We start from the raw sequence: 13,005 nt of genomic DNA, 5'->3' as shown, positions 1-13,005 counted from the left end.
CCAGCAGATATTCCAATTCCAACCATCACACCGGACCCCCAGCACACTTCCTGCCCATTGATACACACGCCGAGACACAGAGACAGACAGAGACACACACAGAGACAGAGACAAACAGAGAGAGAGAGACAGAGACACACACACACAGAGACACAGACACAGAGAGACAGACAGAGACACAGAGAGACACACAGAGACAGAGACAGAGACAAACAGAGAGAGAGAGACAGAGACACACACAGAGAGAGACAGAGACAGAGACACACACAGAGAGAGACACAGACACAGAGAGACAGACAGAGACACACACAGAGAGAGACAGAGACACAGAGAGTGGCAGAGTGGTTGTTATACTGAATCCCCCTCCCCAACACCCTTGCTGGGAAAGGCCCAGCCTAGCAGGAGCTGGCCTGGAGGTTGCTCTCTGATATCAGCGAGGCAATGGAGGGCTGGTAGATGCTGCTGAACTCATCATCCGTGCTGGCATCGTCGTCGTCCTCCCCCCGTAGATTCGTGTTGGCCCGCGTGGTTTTGCGCCTGCAACGTGGAACACAAAAGGAGGCAGTTATTGTCATTTCGGGGGGGGACGGGGCCTCAATCGGTGCACCTCCCCGGCTGGGGACAGGAGTGGGAGGAGTGGCACAGTGCGTTAGCGCTGCTGCCTCACAGCGCCCGGGTCTCACAGGGACCCGGGTTCGATTCCCGGCTCGGGTCACTGTCTGTGTGGAGTCTGCACATTCTCCCCATGTCTGCGTGGGTTTCCTTCGGGTGCTCCGGTTTCCTCCCACAGTCCGAAAGACGTGCTGGTTTGGGTGCATTGGTTTAAAGTTTATTTATTAATGTCACAAGTCAGCTTACATTAACACTGCAATGAAGTTACTGTGAAAATACCCTAGTCGCCACACTCCGGCGCCTGTTCGGGATACACTGATGGAGAATTTAGCACGGCCGATACACCCTAACCAGCACGTCTTTCAGACTGTGGGAGGAAACCAGAGCACCAGGGAAAATGAGTGACATGGGCTGGAGGAGGTTACAGAGATAGGGAGGGGGTGTAGGGGGCTGGAGGAGGTTACAGAGATAGGGAGGGGGTGTAGGGGGCTGGAGGAGGTTACAGAGATAGGGAGGGGGGTGTAGGGGCTGGAGGAGGTTACAGAGATAGGGAGGGGGGTGTAGGGGCTGGAGGGGGTTACAGAGATAGGGAGAGGGTGTAGGGGCTGGAGGAGGTTACAGAGATAGGGCGGGAGACATTGCCCAATTAGGAGCCAATACAAGTGAATATGCTCAGGGTGTGACAAGTAGAATTCATTAAAAAAAAATCGCAGAATCCCTACAATGCAGGAGGCCATTTGGCCCATCAAGTCTGCACCAACAATCACACCAGGCCCTATCCTCGTAACCCCACATACTTACCTTGGTAATCCCCCTAACACTGGGGTGCAATTTAGCACGGCCAATCAACCTAAGCCACACATTTTTGGAGTGTGGGAAGCCCACGCAGACACGGGGAGAATGTACAGACTCTGCACAGAGTGACCCCAGCCGGGAATCGAGCCTGGGGTCCCTGGTGCTGGGAGGCAGTAGTGCTAACCCCACTGTAAATAGAACTCGGAGGCAGGCACGCTGCCAGAATACGCTGCTAAATATTACCAACCACATTTAGAAGTGGGGTTAGTCCAGTTTTTATGCATAGTTGCACAATCTTATGCAGTAACAGCGTGCTATCACATGCACTCTAAGCAAATGGACTTCTTAAACTAGCCCCCAAGGTCCAGTTTCATAAGCGAGCAAACTAGTTAAAAGTATTCATGCAGACTGGGTGCTTTTCTCTAAGGTACAGCCATTTCCCCCTGCTCTGGGCAGACATGCTTGGAAGGGCCTCTCTGTGTAGACAGGAGTGTACGCCGTACAGCAGCATTGGTGGTAACCGGCTCACAGCCTGGTTAAACAGGTGACTGAACTCCCCGCTCTGTGAGCAAGCGGTCAGCGGAGGCACAGACAGGGCTTGTTTGCTGTGGGGGGGGGGGGGCCGGCATGCATAGCACTGGGAGGGCAGTGGGGGGGAGGTCTACACGAAACTGTTCCAAAATGTCAACTTACGACAGCTCAGTCTGCTTCTCGTTTATAGTGGCACTGCCTGGAGAGAGAGACAGAGAGAGAGAGAGAGAGAGAGAGAGAGAGAGAGAGGGTGGAGGGGGGGGATGAGGAGAGTTTACACTTTGTCTGTGGTCCCGGGACGCAGGCGTCCCTCCTGTTCTCCATCCTGCAGCCGCCACGACAAAATAAGGAGGGCGAGGAGACCCACCAACCGCTCGAGCCCACTCTGCCGCCAATCTCCGAATGGAAAGAAGAACAGTACAGCACAGGAACAGGCCCTTCGGCCCTCCTGCCCCCATCATGTTGTCCTAGTGAGATCGAGACCGCCTGTATCCCTCTATTCGCCGTCTGTTGATGTGTCTATCCAGATAAGTCCAAAGTATTCGCCTCAACCACCCCTCACTTGACAATCCAGGCCCCCACCGCCCTCTCTGTAAAGAAAACTTCCACACGCCTCCCACATCTCCACTGAACCTTATATTGAACTTGTGTCCCCTTGTAATTGTCACTTAGAACACAGAACACTACAACACAAACAGGCCCTTCGGCCCACAAGTTGTGCCGATCATATCCCTACCTACCAGGCCTATCTGTAACCCTCGATCCCATTAAATCCCATGTGCTCATCCAGAAGTCTCTTAAAAGACCCCAGCGAGTTCGCCTCCACCACCACCGACGGCAGCCGATTCCACTCACTCACCACCCTCTGAGTGAAAAACTTACCCCTGACATCTCCTCTGTACCTGCTCCCCAGCTCCTTAAACCTGTGTCCTCTCGTAGCAACCATTTCAGCCCCGTGAAAAAGCCTCTGAGTATCCACCCTATCTATACCTCGCAACATCTTATAAACCTCTATCAGGTCACCTCTCAACCTTCGTCTCTCCAGGGAGAAGAGACCGAGCTCCCTCAACCTACCCTCATAAGGCATGCCTCCCAATCCAGGCAACATCCTGCCCCGGGAAGAAAAATCTTACAAATGTTCACCTCTGGTGGTCCATCTTTGTGGCAAACCCAGTCGCAAAGACACATGTAGTAACTTCAGGAAGCGTAGTAGAGGACACACCCCTGCCTACATCAACGGGGATGACGTAGAAATGGTGCAGAGCTACAAGTTTTTAGATGTCCAGATCACCAATAACCTGTCCTGGTCCTCCCCACGCCAACACTATAGTTAAGAAAGCCCCACCAACGCCTCTACTTTCTTGGAAGACTAAGGAAATTTAGCACGTCTGCTACGACACTCATCAACTTTTACAGATGCCCCATAGAAAGCATTCTTTCTGGGTGTACCACAGCTTGGTCTGGGCTCCTGCTCTGCCCAAGGCCACAAGGAACTACAAAAGGGTCGTGAATGTAGCCCAATCCATCACACAAACCAACCTCCCATCCATTGACTCCGTTTACACTTCCTGCTGCCTCGGGAAAAGCAGCCAGCATAATCAAGGACCCCCACGCACCCTCTCTTCCACCTTCTTCCATCAGGAAAAAGATGCAAAAATCTGAGGTCACATACCAACCGACTGAAGAACAGCTTCTTCCCTGCTGCTGTCAGACTTTTGAATGGACGTACCTCGCATTAAGTTGATCTTTCTCTACACCCTCACTGTGACTGTAACATTACATTCTGCACCCTCTCCTTTCTTTCTCCCCTATGTACTCTATGAACAGTGTGCTTTGTCAGTAACAGCTCACTGCTCTGTTGCTCACATGCGCGTGACTCAGAATCCCTACAGTGCAATAGGAGGCCATTCGGTCCATCATGTCTCCACTGACCACAATCCCTTCCAGGCCCTATTCCCTTAACCCCACAGACACTGGGTCAATTTAGCATAGCCAATCCATCTAACCAACACATCTTTGGACACTAAGAGGCAATTTAGCATGACCATTGCACCAAACCGACACATCTTGCATACTAAGGGGCAATTAAGCATGGCCAATCCACCTAACGGATACATTTCTGGAGTCGGAGGGGAAACTTTCAGGTGGTGATATTCTCACCCATCTACTGCCCTTGTCCTTCTAGGTGGTAAAGGAAGAGGGGGTGACATCAAAGTTATCTTGGAGAATTGCTGCAGTGCGTCTTGTAGATAAGAACATAAGAAATAGGAGCAGGAGTAGGCCATCTAGCCCTTCGAGCCTGCCCCGCCATTCGATAAGATCATGGCTGATTTGAAGTGGATCAGTTCCACTTTCCCACTTTCTCCTCATAACCCTTAATTCCCCTGTCTATCAGAAACCTATCTACCTGTGACTTAAATATATTCAGCGAGGCAGCCTCCACCACTTCAACAGGCAGAGAATTCCAGAGATTCACCACCCTTTGAGTGAAGAAGTTCCTCCTCAACTCTGATCTAAATTGCCCCCTTATCTTGAGGCTGTGCCCTCTAGTCCTGCTGTCCTTTCTAAGTGGGAAGAATCTCTCTACCTCTACCCTATCCATCCCCTTCATTATCTTATACGTCTCTATAAGATCCCCCCCTCATCCTTCTAAACTCCAACGAGTACAGACCCAGTCTATTTAGTCTCTCTTCATAGGCCAACCCCCTCATCTCCGGTATCAGCCGAGTGAACTGCTGCCACTGTGTGTCGGTGGTGGAGGGAGGGGGTGATTAAGATGGTGGGTGGCTCTGCCCTCTTACCAGTTGTCCTTTTCCAGGGACTTGACACGGTTCTGAAGCTGCTCGTTGGTCTCGTGGAGATCTTCCACCTCTCGCAGGGCTTTCTTCCTCGCCGTTTCCAACCGCTCAATCTCTTCCTCTGCCTCGTCCACCTGACGCTTCAATGCTTTCACTCGCAGGGTCAGCTGCGCAGGGAGGGAAACGTGTGCCGTGAGAGGCCAGCAACTGGCTGAAAAACGGGCAACCTTTACTAGCCTAACACTCCTGCGCCAACGCAAGTCTGAACACTTCTCACTCCAGCAGGTTTGTACATCAGGAATGAGACCAAACCACTCAAATCCATCATTACCTCACCAAAACATAAGAGTACACGTGACAATAATAAATCAAATCTATGTACTCAATGAATGGTATGCTTTGCATAGCGCGCAAGAAACAATACTTTTCACTGTATCCCAATACACGTGACAATAATAAATCAAATCTATGTACTCAATGAATGGTATGCTTTGCATAGCGCGCAAGAAACAATACTTTTCACTGTATCCCGATACACGCGACAATAATAAATCAGATCGATGTACTCGATGAACAGTATGCTTTGTCTGTATAGCGCGCAAGAAACAATACTTTTCACTGTGTCCCAATACACATGACAATAATAAATCTATGTACTCTATGAATGGTATGCTTTGTCTGTATAGCGCGCAAGAAACAATACTTTTCACTGTATCCCGATACTCGCGACAATAATAAATCAGATCGATGTACTCGATGAACAGTATGCTTTGTCTGTATAGTGCGCAAGAAACAATACTTTTCACTGTGTCCCAATACACATGACAATAATAAATCTATGTACTCTATGAATGGTATGCTTTGTCCGTATAGCGCGCAAGAAACAATACTTTTCACTGTGTCCCAATACACATGACAATAATAAATCTATGTACTCTATGAATGGTATGCTTTGTCTGTATAGCGCGCAAGAAACAATACTTTTCACTGTGTCCCGATACACATGACAATAATAAATCTATGTACTCTATGAATGGTATGCTTTGTCTGTATAGCGCGCAAGAAACAATACTTTTCACTGTGTCCCGATACACGCGACAATAATAAATCAGATCAAAATAGTTTGAAGCTGTTGGGACGCAGACTGGAAGCAGTTTTTCTTAGCTTTGGAAGGAAAATTTTGCTGTTTTGGGGGTTTGCTGACTAGACCCTTGCAGTGGCTCTCTGTTTCCAGGTGCTGGGAATTTCCAGAACGGAAAAATCAAGAGTTTCAATTCTCCAACCAAAGGGCTAAGTTCCAGCATCAGGTGAGCATTTTAAGGTGAGAGATACAGAGAGGCAACTGCTTCTCACAGAGGGTGGTGAGTGTCTGGAACGAGCTGCCAGAGGCAGCAGCAGAGACAGGTACAATTTTATCTTTTAAAAAGCATTTAGACAGTTACATGGGTAAGATGGGTATAGAGGGAAATGGGCCAAATGCAGGTAATTGGCATTAGTTTAGGGGTTTAAAAAAAAAGGATAGCATGGACAGGTTGGGCCGAAGGGCCTGTTTCCACGCTGTAAACCTCGATGAGTCTGTTCCTTTTCTCTGTGCGAATCCCAAAAAGGAATGATTGTTTACAGGATTCGTATGGCTGGAGCAGTGCGTTTAGTTGTTAAGGTTTGACACAGTATCAGGACTGCTTTTACCGTCTTGTTTGTAGTTGGTTAAGGTTATGCTTAATTTTCTTACTATACATGTTAACTATATTCTTAAATAAACATTGTTTGAGTCCAAAACTAGAGAGCATAGGTTTAGGGGGTGAGGGGAGAGATACAAAAGGATCCAGAGGCGGGTACAATTTTATCTTTTAAAAAGTGTTTAGATAGTTACATGGGTAAAATGGGTATAGAAGGATATGGGCCAAATGTGGGCAACTGGGACTAGCTTAGAGGTTTGAAGAAAAAACAGCAGCATGGAGGGGCAGAGGGGGACACAGGGGAGGGGGAGGGAGGGTAAGAGTGGAGGGAGGGAGGGAGGAGGGGATGGGGGAGACTAATAAGGAAAAAGAATCAATCATTCGCAATGTGGTTGAATCTGAACTGCCCTCTGACCCGGCGAGACACTCAGTTCAAGGGGGCAATTAGGGATGGGTGCAAACACTGGGCCTGCCCCAGCAACACCCACACATCCCGAGAGTGAATAAATCAAAGGAAGGAGAAAGCAGCTCCTCCCCAGCCCAGGGAAGCGAGCCAGGCGCAGCACTAACTCTGGGGGATAACCCCTCCGAGTGTCCTTCCCTCGCACAGCCATACCTGATCTTTCTCATCCGATACCTGCTGCCGCTCATCGTCCAGCTGGATGGTCAGTTCCTTCACCTTCCTCTCCAGCTTCCGGTTAGACCCCTGCAGCACACTGCGGTCCCTGTTAATGTCAGGGCGCAGAGAGAGACATGGGGAGAGGGAGAGGGAGAGAGAGAAACGGGGGAGAGGGAGAGGGAGAAACGGGGGAGAGGGAGAGGGAGAAACGGGGGAGAGGGAGAGGCGGAGAGGGAGAAACGGGGGAGAGGGAGAGGCAGAGAGAGAAACGGGGGAGAGGGAGAGGCAGAGAGAGAAACGGGGGAGAGGGAGAGGCAGAGAGAGAAACGGGGGAGAGGGAGAGGCAGAGAGAGAAACGGGGGAGAGGGAGAGGCAGAGAGAGAAACGGGGGAGAGGGAGAGGCAGAGAGAGAAACGGGGGAGAGGGAGAGGCAGAGAAAGAAACGGGGGAGAGGGAGAGGCAGAGAGAGAAACGGGGGAGAGGGAGAGGCAGAGAGAGAGAGGTGTGGGGGAGAGGGAGAGAGAGGTGTGGGGGAGAGGGAGAGAGAGGTGTGGGGGAGAGGGAGAGAGAGGTGTGGGGGAGAGGGAGAGAGAGGTGTGGGGGAGAGGGAGAGAGAGGTGTGGGGGAGAGGGAGAGAGAGGTGTGGGGGAGAGGGAGAGAGAGGTGTGGGGGAGAGGGAGAGAGAGGTGTGGGGGAGAGGGAGAGAGAGGTGTGGGGGAGAGGGAGAGAGAGGTGTGGGGGAGAGGGAGAGAGAGGTGTGGGGGAGAGGGAGAGAGAGGTGTGGGGGAGAGGGAGAGAGAGGTGTGGGGGAGAGGGAGAGAGAGGTGTGGGGGAGAGGGAGAGAGAGAGAGAGATGTGGGGGAGAGGGAGAGAGAGAGAGAGATGTGGGGGAGAGGGAGAGAGAGAGAGAGATGTGGGGGAGAGGGAGAGAGAGATGTGGGGGAGAGGGAGAGAGAGATGTGGGGGAGAGGGAGAGAGAGATGTGGGGGAGAGGGAGAGAGAGATGTGGGGGAGAGGGAGAGAGAGATGTGGGGGAGAGGGAGAGAGAGATGTGGGGGAGAGGGAGAGAGAGATATGGGGGAGAGGGAGAGAGAGATATGGGGGAGAGGGAGAGAGAGATATGGGGGAGAGGGAGAGAGAGATAGAGAGAGAGAGACAGGGGGAGAGGGAGAGAGGGAGACAGGGGGAGGGGGAGAGAGAGAGACAGGGGGAGAGGGAGAGAGAGAGTGAGACACTCATGACGAAGTTAATAATTTGCAAGTGCTGGTACAAATATTATGAACACAGGATATAGGGAGAGTCAGCTTACTGAATACCCCGGAGCTTTGTCTGCCATTGCAGTAAGATAAAGCTTCACCCTCGCTCCCCATATCCCTCTTTCCCCGACAGGTGATAATCTCTCCCCCCCACAAACTATAGGCAGTACATTCAAGGTGGAGATGGGTTCAGTTAAGAACACTCAGAGAAATGCTTCAAAATATTTCACATGTAAACCTGGGCAGTTACTGCCCACAGTGTGGGGTCCCACTATCAGCAGTTTTGGTTCACAGTACAACGCGAGTGTGAGTGTGTTATCTGTGGAATTATTTGTGGAAATCCTTGCCCAGTGAAGCAGTTGAGGCTCCTCACAAAATGTTTTTAAGGCAAGGATAGATTTTGGAACAGTAAAGGAATTAAGGAGAGCGGGTGGGTAAGCGGAGCTGAGTCCACAAAAAGATCAGCCATGATCTTATTGAATAGCGGAGCAGGCTCGAGGGGCTGGATGGCCTACTCCTGCTTCTAGTTCTTACGTGTGTGCGTGAGAGAGAGAGAGCGTGCGTGAGAGTGCGAGTGCGAGTGCGTGCGAGTGCGGTCCGGTGTTTGTGTGTGTGTAATGCTGTTTAGGACACCAGGATAACTCTCCCTCCCCATGCCACCTTGTGGGACAGTAGGAAAGCAGTGAGCAGGTAAACCTCCCCCCTCCACTTGCTCCACCAAGCTATGCCCACACCCTCACGGCTGGATGGTTTCAAGTTTCCCCCACCCGACCCTGAAGCCCCTGCTCAATCTTTTACCATCCACCAGAATGGGGCGAGACTCCGGACTCCCAGCCTCCTGTTTCCCAGGTCAACTGCCCTCCAAGGGCAATGAGGGATGGACAATAAATGCTGGCCCAGCCAGCAACGCCCGTGTCCCACAATAGATAACCTTAACTGCCCTCCAAGGACAATGACCGATGGACGACACATTCTGGCCAGCCCAGGTCTCACGAATGAATTAAGAAAAACCCCTAATAGCAGCATGGATATTTAAAGATGATTGAGGGTCAGTCAGTAGGAACCAGCCAGGGTTGGAGGTCTAGACGGCACGGTAGCACAGTGGGTTAGCACTGCTGCTTCACAGCTCCAGGGTCCCGGGTTCGATTCCCGGCTCGGGTCACTGTCTGTGTGGAGTTTGCACGTTCTCCCTGTGTCTGCATGAGTTTCCTCCAGGTGCTCCGGTCTCCTCCCACAGTCCAAAAGATGTGTGGGTTAGGTTGATTGGCCATGCTAAATTGCATCTTAGTGTCCAAGGATGCGTAGGTTAGAGGGATTAGTGGGCATAATACGTAGGGATATGGGGCTGGAGCCTGGGTGGGATTGTAGTCGGTGCAGACTCGATGGGCCGAAGGGCCTCTTTCTGCACCGTAGGGTTCTATGATAATATATGCTGGCCCAGCCAGCAACACCCATGGTCCCACGGATAAGGATCACCCTGTCCTGCTTCAGCCCCCAGAAAGCAGCCCTGGCTCGGGGTGGGGTGGGGATTACACGTTGTCGTATCTTGTACCTCTCCTCTGACTGCAGGCGGTCCTCCAGCTCCCTGACGCGGGACTCCAGCTGAGACGTGTTGGCGCTGGGTTTCATGTTCCCTTCGCAGTTGGCCAGTCGCGTCTTCAGCTCTTTATTCTTCAAGGCAAAGAGGAAAAGGTGTCGTTAGCCGCGAGGAAGCGAGACTGGACGAGGATCGAGAGGTGCCTGACTCACTGTGTCGGGGGTGGGGAGGGGGTGGTGGAAATCGGCGTTGGACGTACACAGGCGGGGGCTGGCTGGGACTCTGACCAGCTAACGGCCGCAGGACAGTGATCTCATCAGGAGAAAAGAGCTGACATCTCGAGTCCAGACGACCCTTGCGTCAAAAGACAAAGGGTCGCCTGGACTCGAAACGTCAGCTCTTTTCTCTCTCCAACAGATGCTGCCAGACCCGTTGAGGTTTTCCAGCAGTTTCTCTTTCGGTTTCAGATTCCAGCATCCGCAGTGATTTGCGTTCCTGAATAAAGAGAGGCGGGAGAAAGCAGGGGCTTTTCAGGGGCGGACGCTGATGCGTACGCTTTTCAATCCCACACGCGGACAAAGCGGGAAGAATTCGGAAAGCTGGCCCGCGGGGATAAAGTACATAAAGGCCAGAATTCCGGCCATTTGGAAAGCTGCAGAGACATCTTCTCGGAGGGCAAGGCGGGAAGAGGGGTCGGCGCAGGCGCGGTTGGGAGGACGGGCGTCGCAGAAGAGTCGTGGAGTCAGGGTGGCTCGCGAGACAGTGGCACACCACGATGGCAGGTCCATCCCCTGGCAGGAGTGGGTGCCAGCAAGAACAGGGAATAGAGACGGGATGAGCCGGTGGAAAAGGCTGTCCTCCAACTCTGCCCGGGCAGGCAACCACTGCTCAGCCCTCACCTGACTCACGCTGTGAGAATCACAGGGGCGGGTTCTCTGGCAGGCTTTAACCCTGAGGCTTGTTCCAGCTGGCAGCAGCTAACAACACAGGATGGAACTCAAAGCTTAGCACGGCAGCAGGCAGCTCCACTTGCCCAAACCTCTCACTCGCTCCTCTAAATCTAATCTCCAATTTGGCCCCGAGCTGAACTTTTAACTCCACCACCACAGCAACACAAAGGCCACCGACTTCCACCTCCCAGAATAACAAATTTGGCATGTCGGCTACGATTCTCACCAACTTTTACAGATGCCCCATAGAAAGCATTCTTTCTGGGTTGTATCACAGCTCGGTCTGGGCTCCTGCTCTGCCCAAGACCGCAAGGAACTACAAAAGGGTGGTGAATGTAGCCCCCAATCCCATCACACAAACCAGCCTCCCATCCATTGACTCCGTCTACACTTCCCGCTGCCTCGGGGAAAAGCAGCCGGCATAATCAAGGACCCCCCCTCCCACGCACCCCGGACATTCTCTCTTCCACCTTCTTCCGTTGGGAAAAAGGTACAAAAGTCTGAGGTCCCATACCGACCGACTCAAGAACAGCTTCTTCCCTGCTGCTGTCAGACTTTTGAATGGACCTACCTCGCATTAAGTTGATCTTTCTCTACACCCTCGCTTTGACTATAACACTACATTCTGCACCCTCTCCTTTCCTTCCCTATGCACAGTATGCTTTGTCTGTATAGTGCACAGGAAACAATACTTTTCACTGTATCCCAATACACATGACAATAATCAATCCAATCTGTACCAGATTGGAGCAATAGGTATAGCAGAACCAGACCATTCGGCCCACTGAGTCTGTCCACCATTGCTGATAAGTTTCTCAACATCTTTCTCCCACCTTCTCCCTGTGACCTTTGATCCCCTTACCTTCTCCTGTTCTTCGCCATGACACACAACTCCTCCTATGCCTAACCAGCTGTGGCCCCTTGCTTGCCTGCACCAAGGGTCCCCCTCAGCCCCACGCCACTATTGCCCGAGATCTGTGTCTATTCCCCGTCCACCCCCCGAAAGCTGTGGCCCCCCACCCAGCTCGTCATTTCACCCAGTTGCCCACCACCTTCCCCTTGCGTTAAATTAGACCAAGCCTCTGTTGCCACACTCCCTTGTCTATTGCAGGGGTGGCACGGTGGGTTAGCACTGCTGCCTCACAGCGCCAGGCACCCGGGTTCAATTCCCAGCTTGGGTCACTATCTGTACGGAGTCTGCACATTCTCCCCATATCTGTGTGGGTTTCCTCCAGGTGTTCCGGTTTCCCCCCCACAGTCCGAAAGATGGGGAGGTTATATGGATTGGCTATGTGGAATTGCCCCTTAGTGTCCGATGGTGTGTAGGTTAGGTGGATTGGCCATACTAAATTGTCCCCTCGTGTCCAAAGATGCGCAGGTTAGGTGGATTGGACGTGCTAAATTGTCCCCTAGCATCCAAAGACATGCAGGTCAGAAAGGTTAGCTATAGTGAATGTGTGGGGTTACGCAAATGGGCCGGAGGGTGACAGCCTGGGTCAGATGCCCTTTTGGAGAGCTGGTACAGACTCAATGGGCTGAATGGCCTCCATCTGCACTGTCAGCACTCTATGATAAGCCACGTTAACAGCTTCCTCCACACCACCCCGTACTACAGAAACACACCTGTCTTTCCAAAGAAATCTTATCGCATTCCAGATCCTGTCTGGACGCTCGTTCTTGCATCAGTTCACCTCTCAGCTGCTCGATCTGTGGGTGCAAAAGAAACAAACAAGGTGAAAAGAACAGTACGCCCTCCACTTGGAATCCATCCACTGCGTTTACACCATAACTCCAGTCCAAACGAGTGGCTTGCCCTGAGACAAGGCAGCAGAGCAGGGAACTCGAATCGATGTCAGAACAGGCACTCACACTTCTACATAATTGTACCACAAGTTGTAGGAGCAGAACGAGATACTGTCCTCCAGGGAGAGCTCGTTCCGCCTCTCGTTCTCCAATGGGTACAGGCCCCAGTCTGCTCAACCTCTCCTTGCGGAGACAGCCCATTCAGCACTCAATCCAGCGAGCTCTTTGAACTGCTTTGAATTCAACTGTAGCCTTTAAGGAGACACAAACCTATACTTGTCACAGAGTGAGTGCAGCAACAGCTAAATGTAAAATTTATTTATTAGTGTCACAAGTAAGGATTACATTAACACTGCTATGAAGTTACTGTGCAAATCCCCTAGTCATCACACTCCTGTTCAGGTACACTGAGGGAGAATTTAGCA

The 13,005-nt window shown here is 51.7% G+C and overlaps 1 protein-coding gene across 1 annotated transcript; it reads right to left on the bottom strand.

Annotated features, from left to right (window-relative positions):
- Positions 1–260: 260 nt before the first annotated feature.
- On the bottom strand, positions 261–12,484 carry LOC145340666 (cingulin-like; the record flags this gene model as incomplete). The annotated part of the gene is made up of 5 exons (XM_080185130.1): positions 261–537; positions 4,740–4,903; positions 7,032–7,140; positions 9,843–9,961; positions 12,401–12,484. Coding segments are annotated over 5 exons (618 nt in total), but the record flags the coding sequence as incomplete, so codon positions are not given.
- Between the last annotated feature and the right edge of the window lie 521 nt (positions 12,485–13,005).

Source organism: Carcharhinus amblyrhynchos, unplaced genomic scaffold, assembly GCF_965287045.1.
Source record: "Carcharhinus amblyrhynchos unplaced genomic scaffold, sCarAmb.v2.hapA chromosome_1261, whole genome shotgun sequence".
Taxonomy (NCBI): Eukaryota; Metazoa; Chordata; class Chondrichthyes; order Carcharhiniformes; family Carcharhinidae; genus Carcharhinus; species Carcharhinus amblyrhynchos.
Note: the sequence above shows the minus strand (reverse complement) of the source record. Positions and strands in the feature narration are given on the sequence as shown.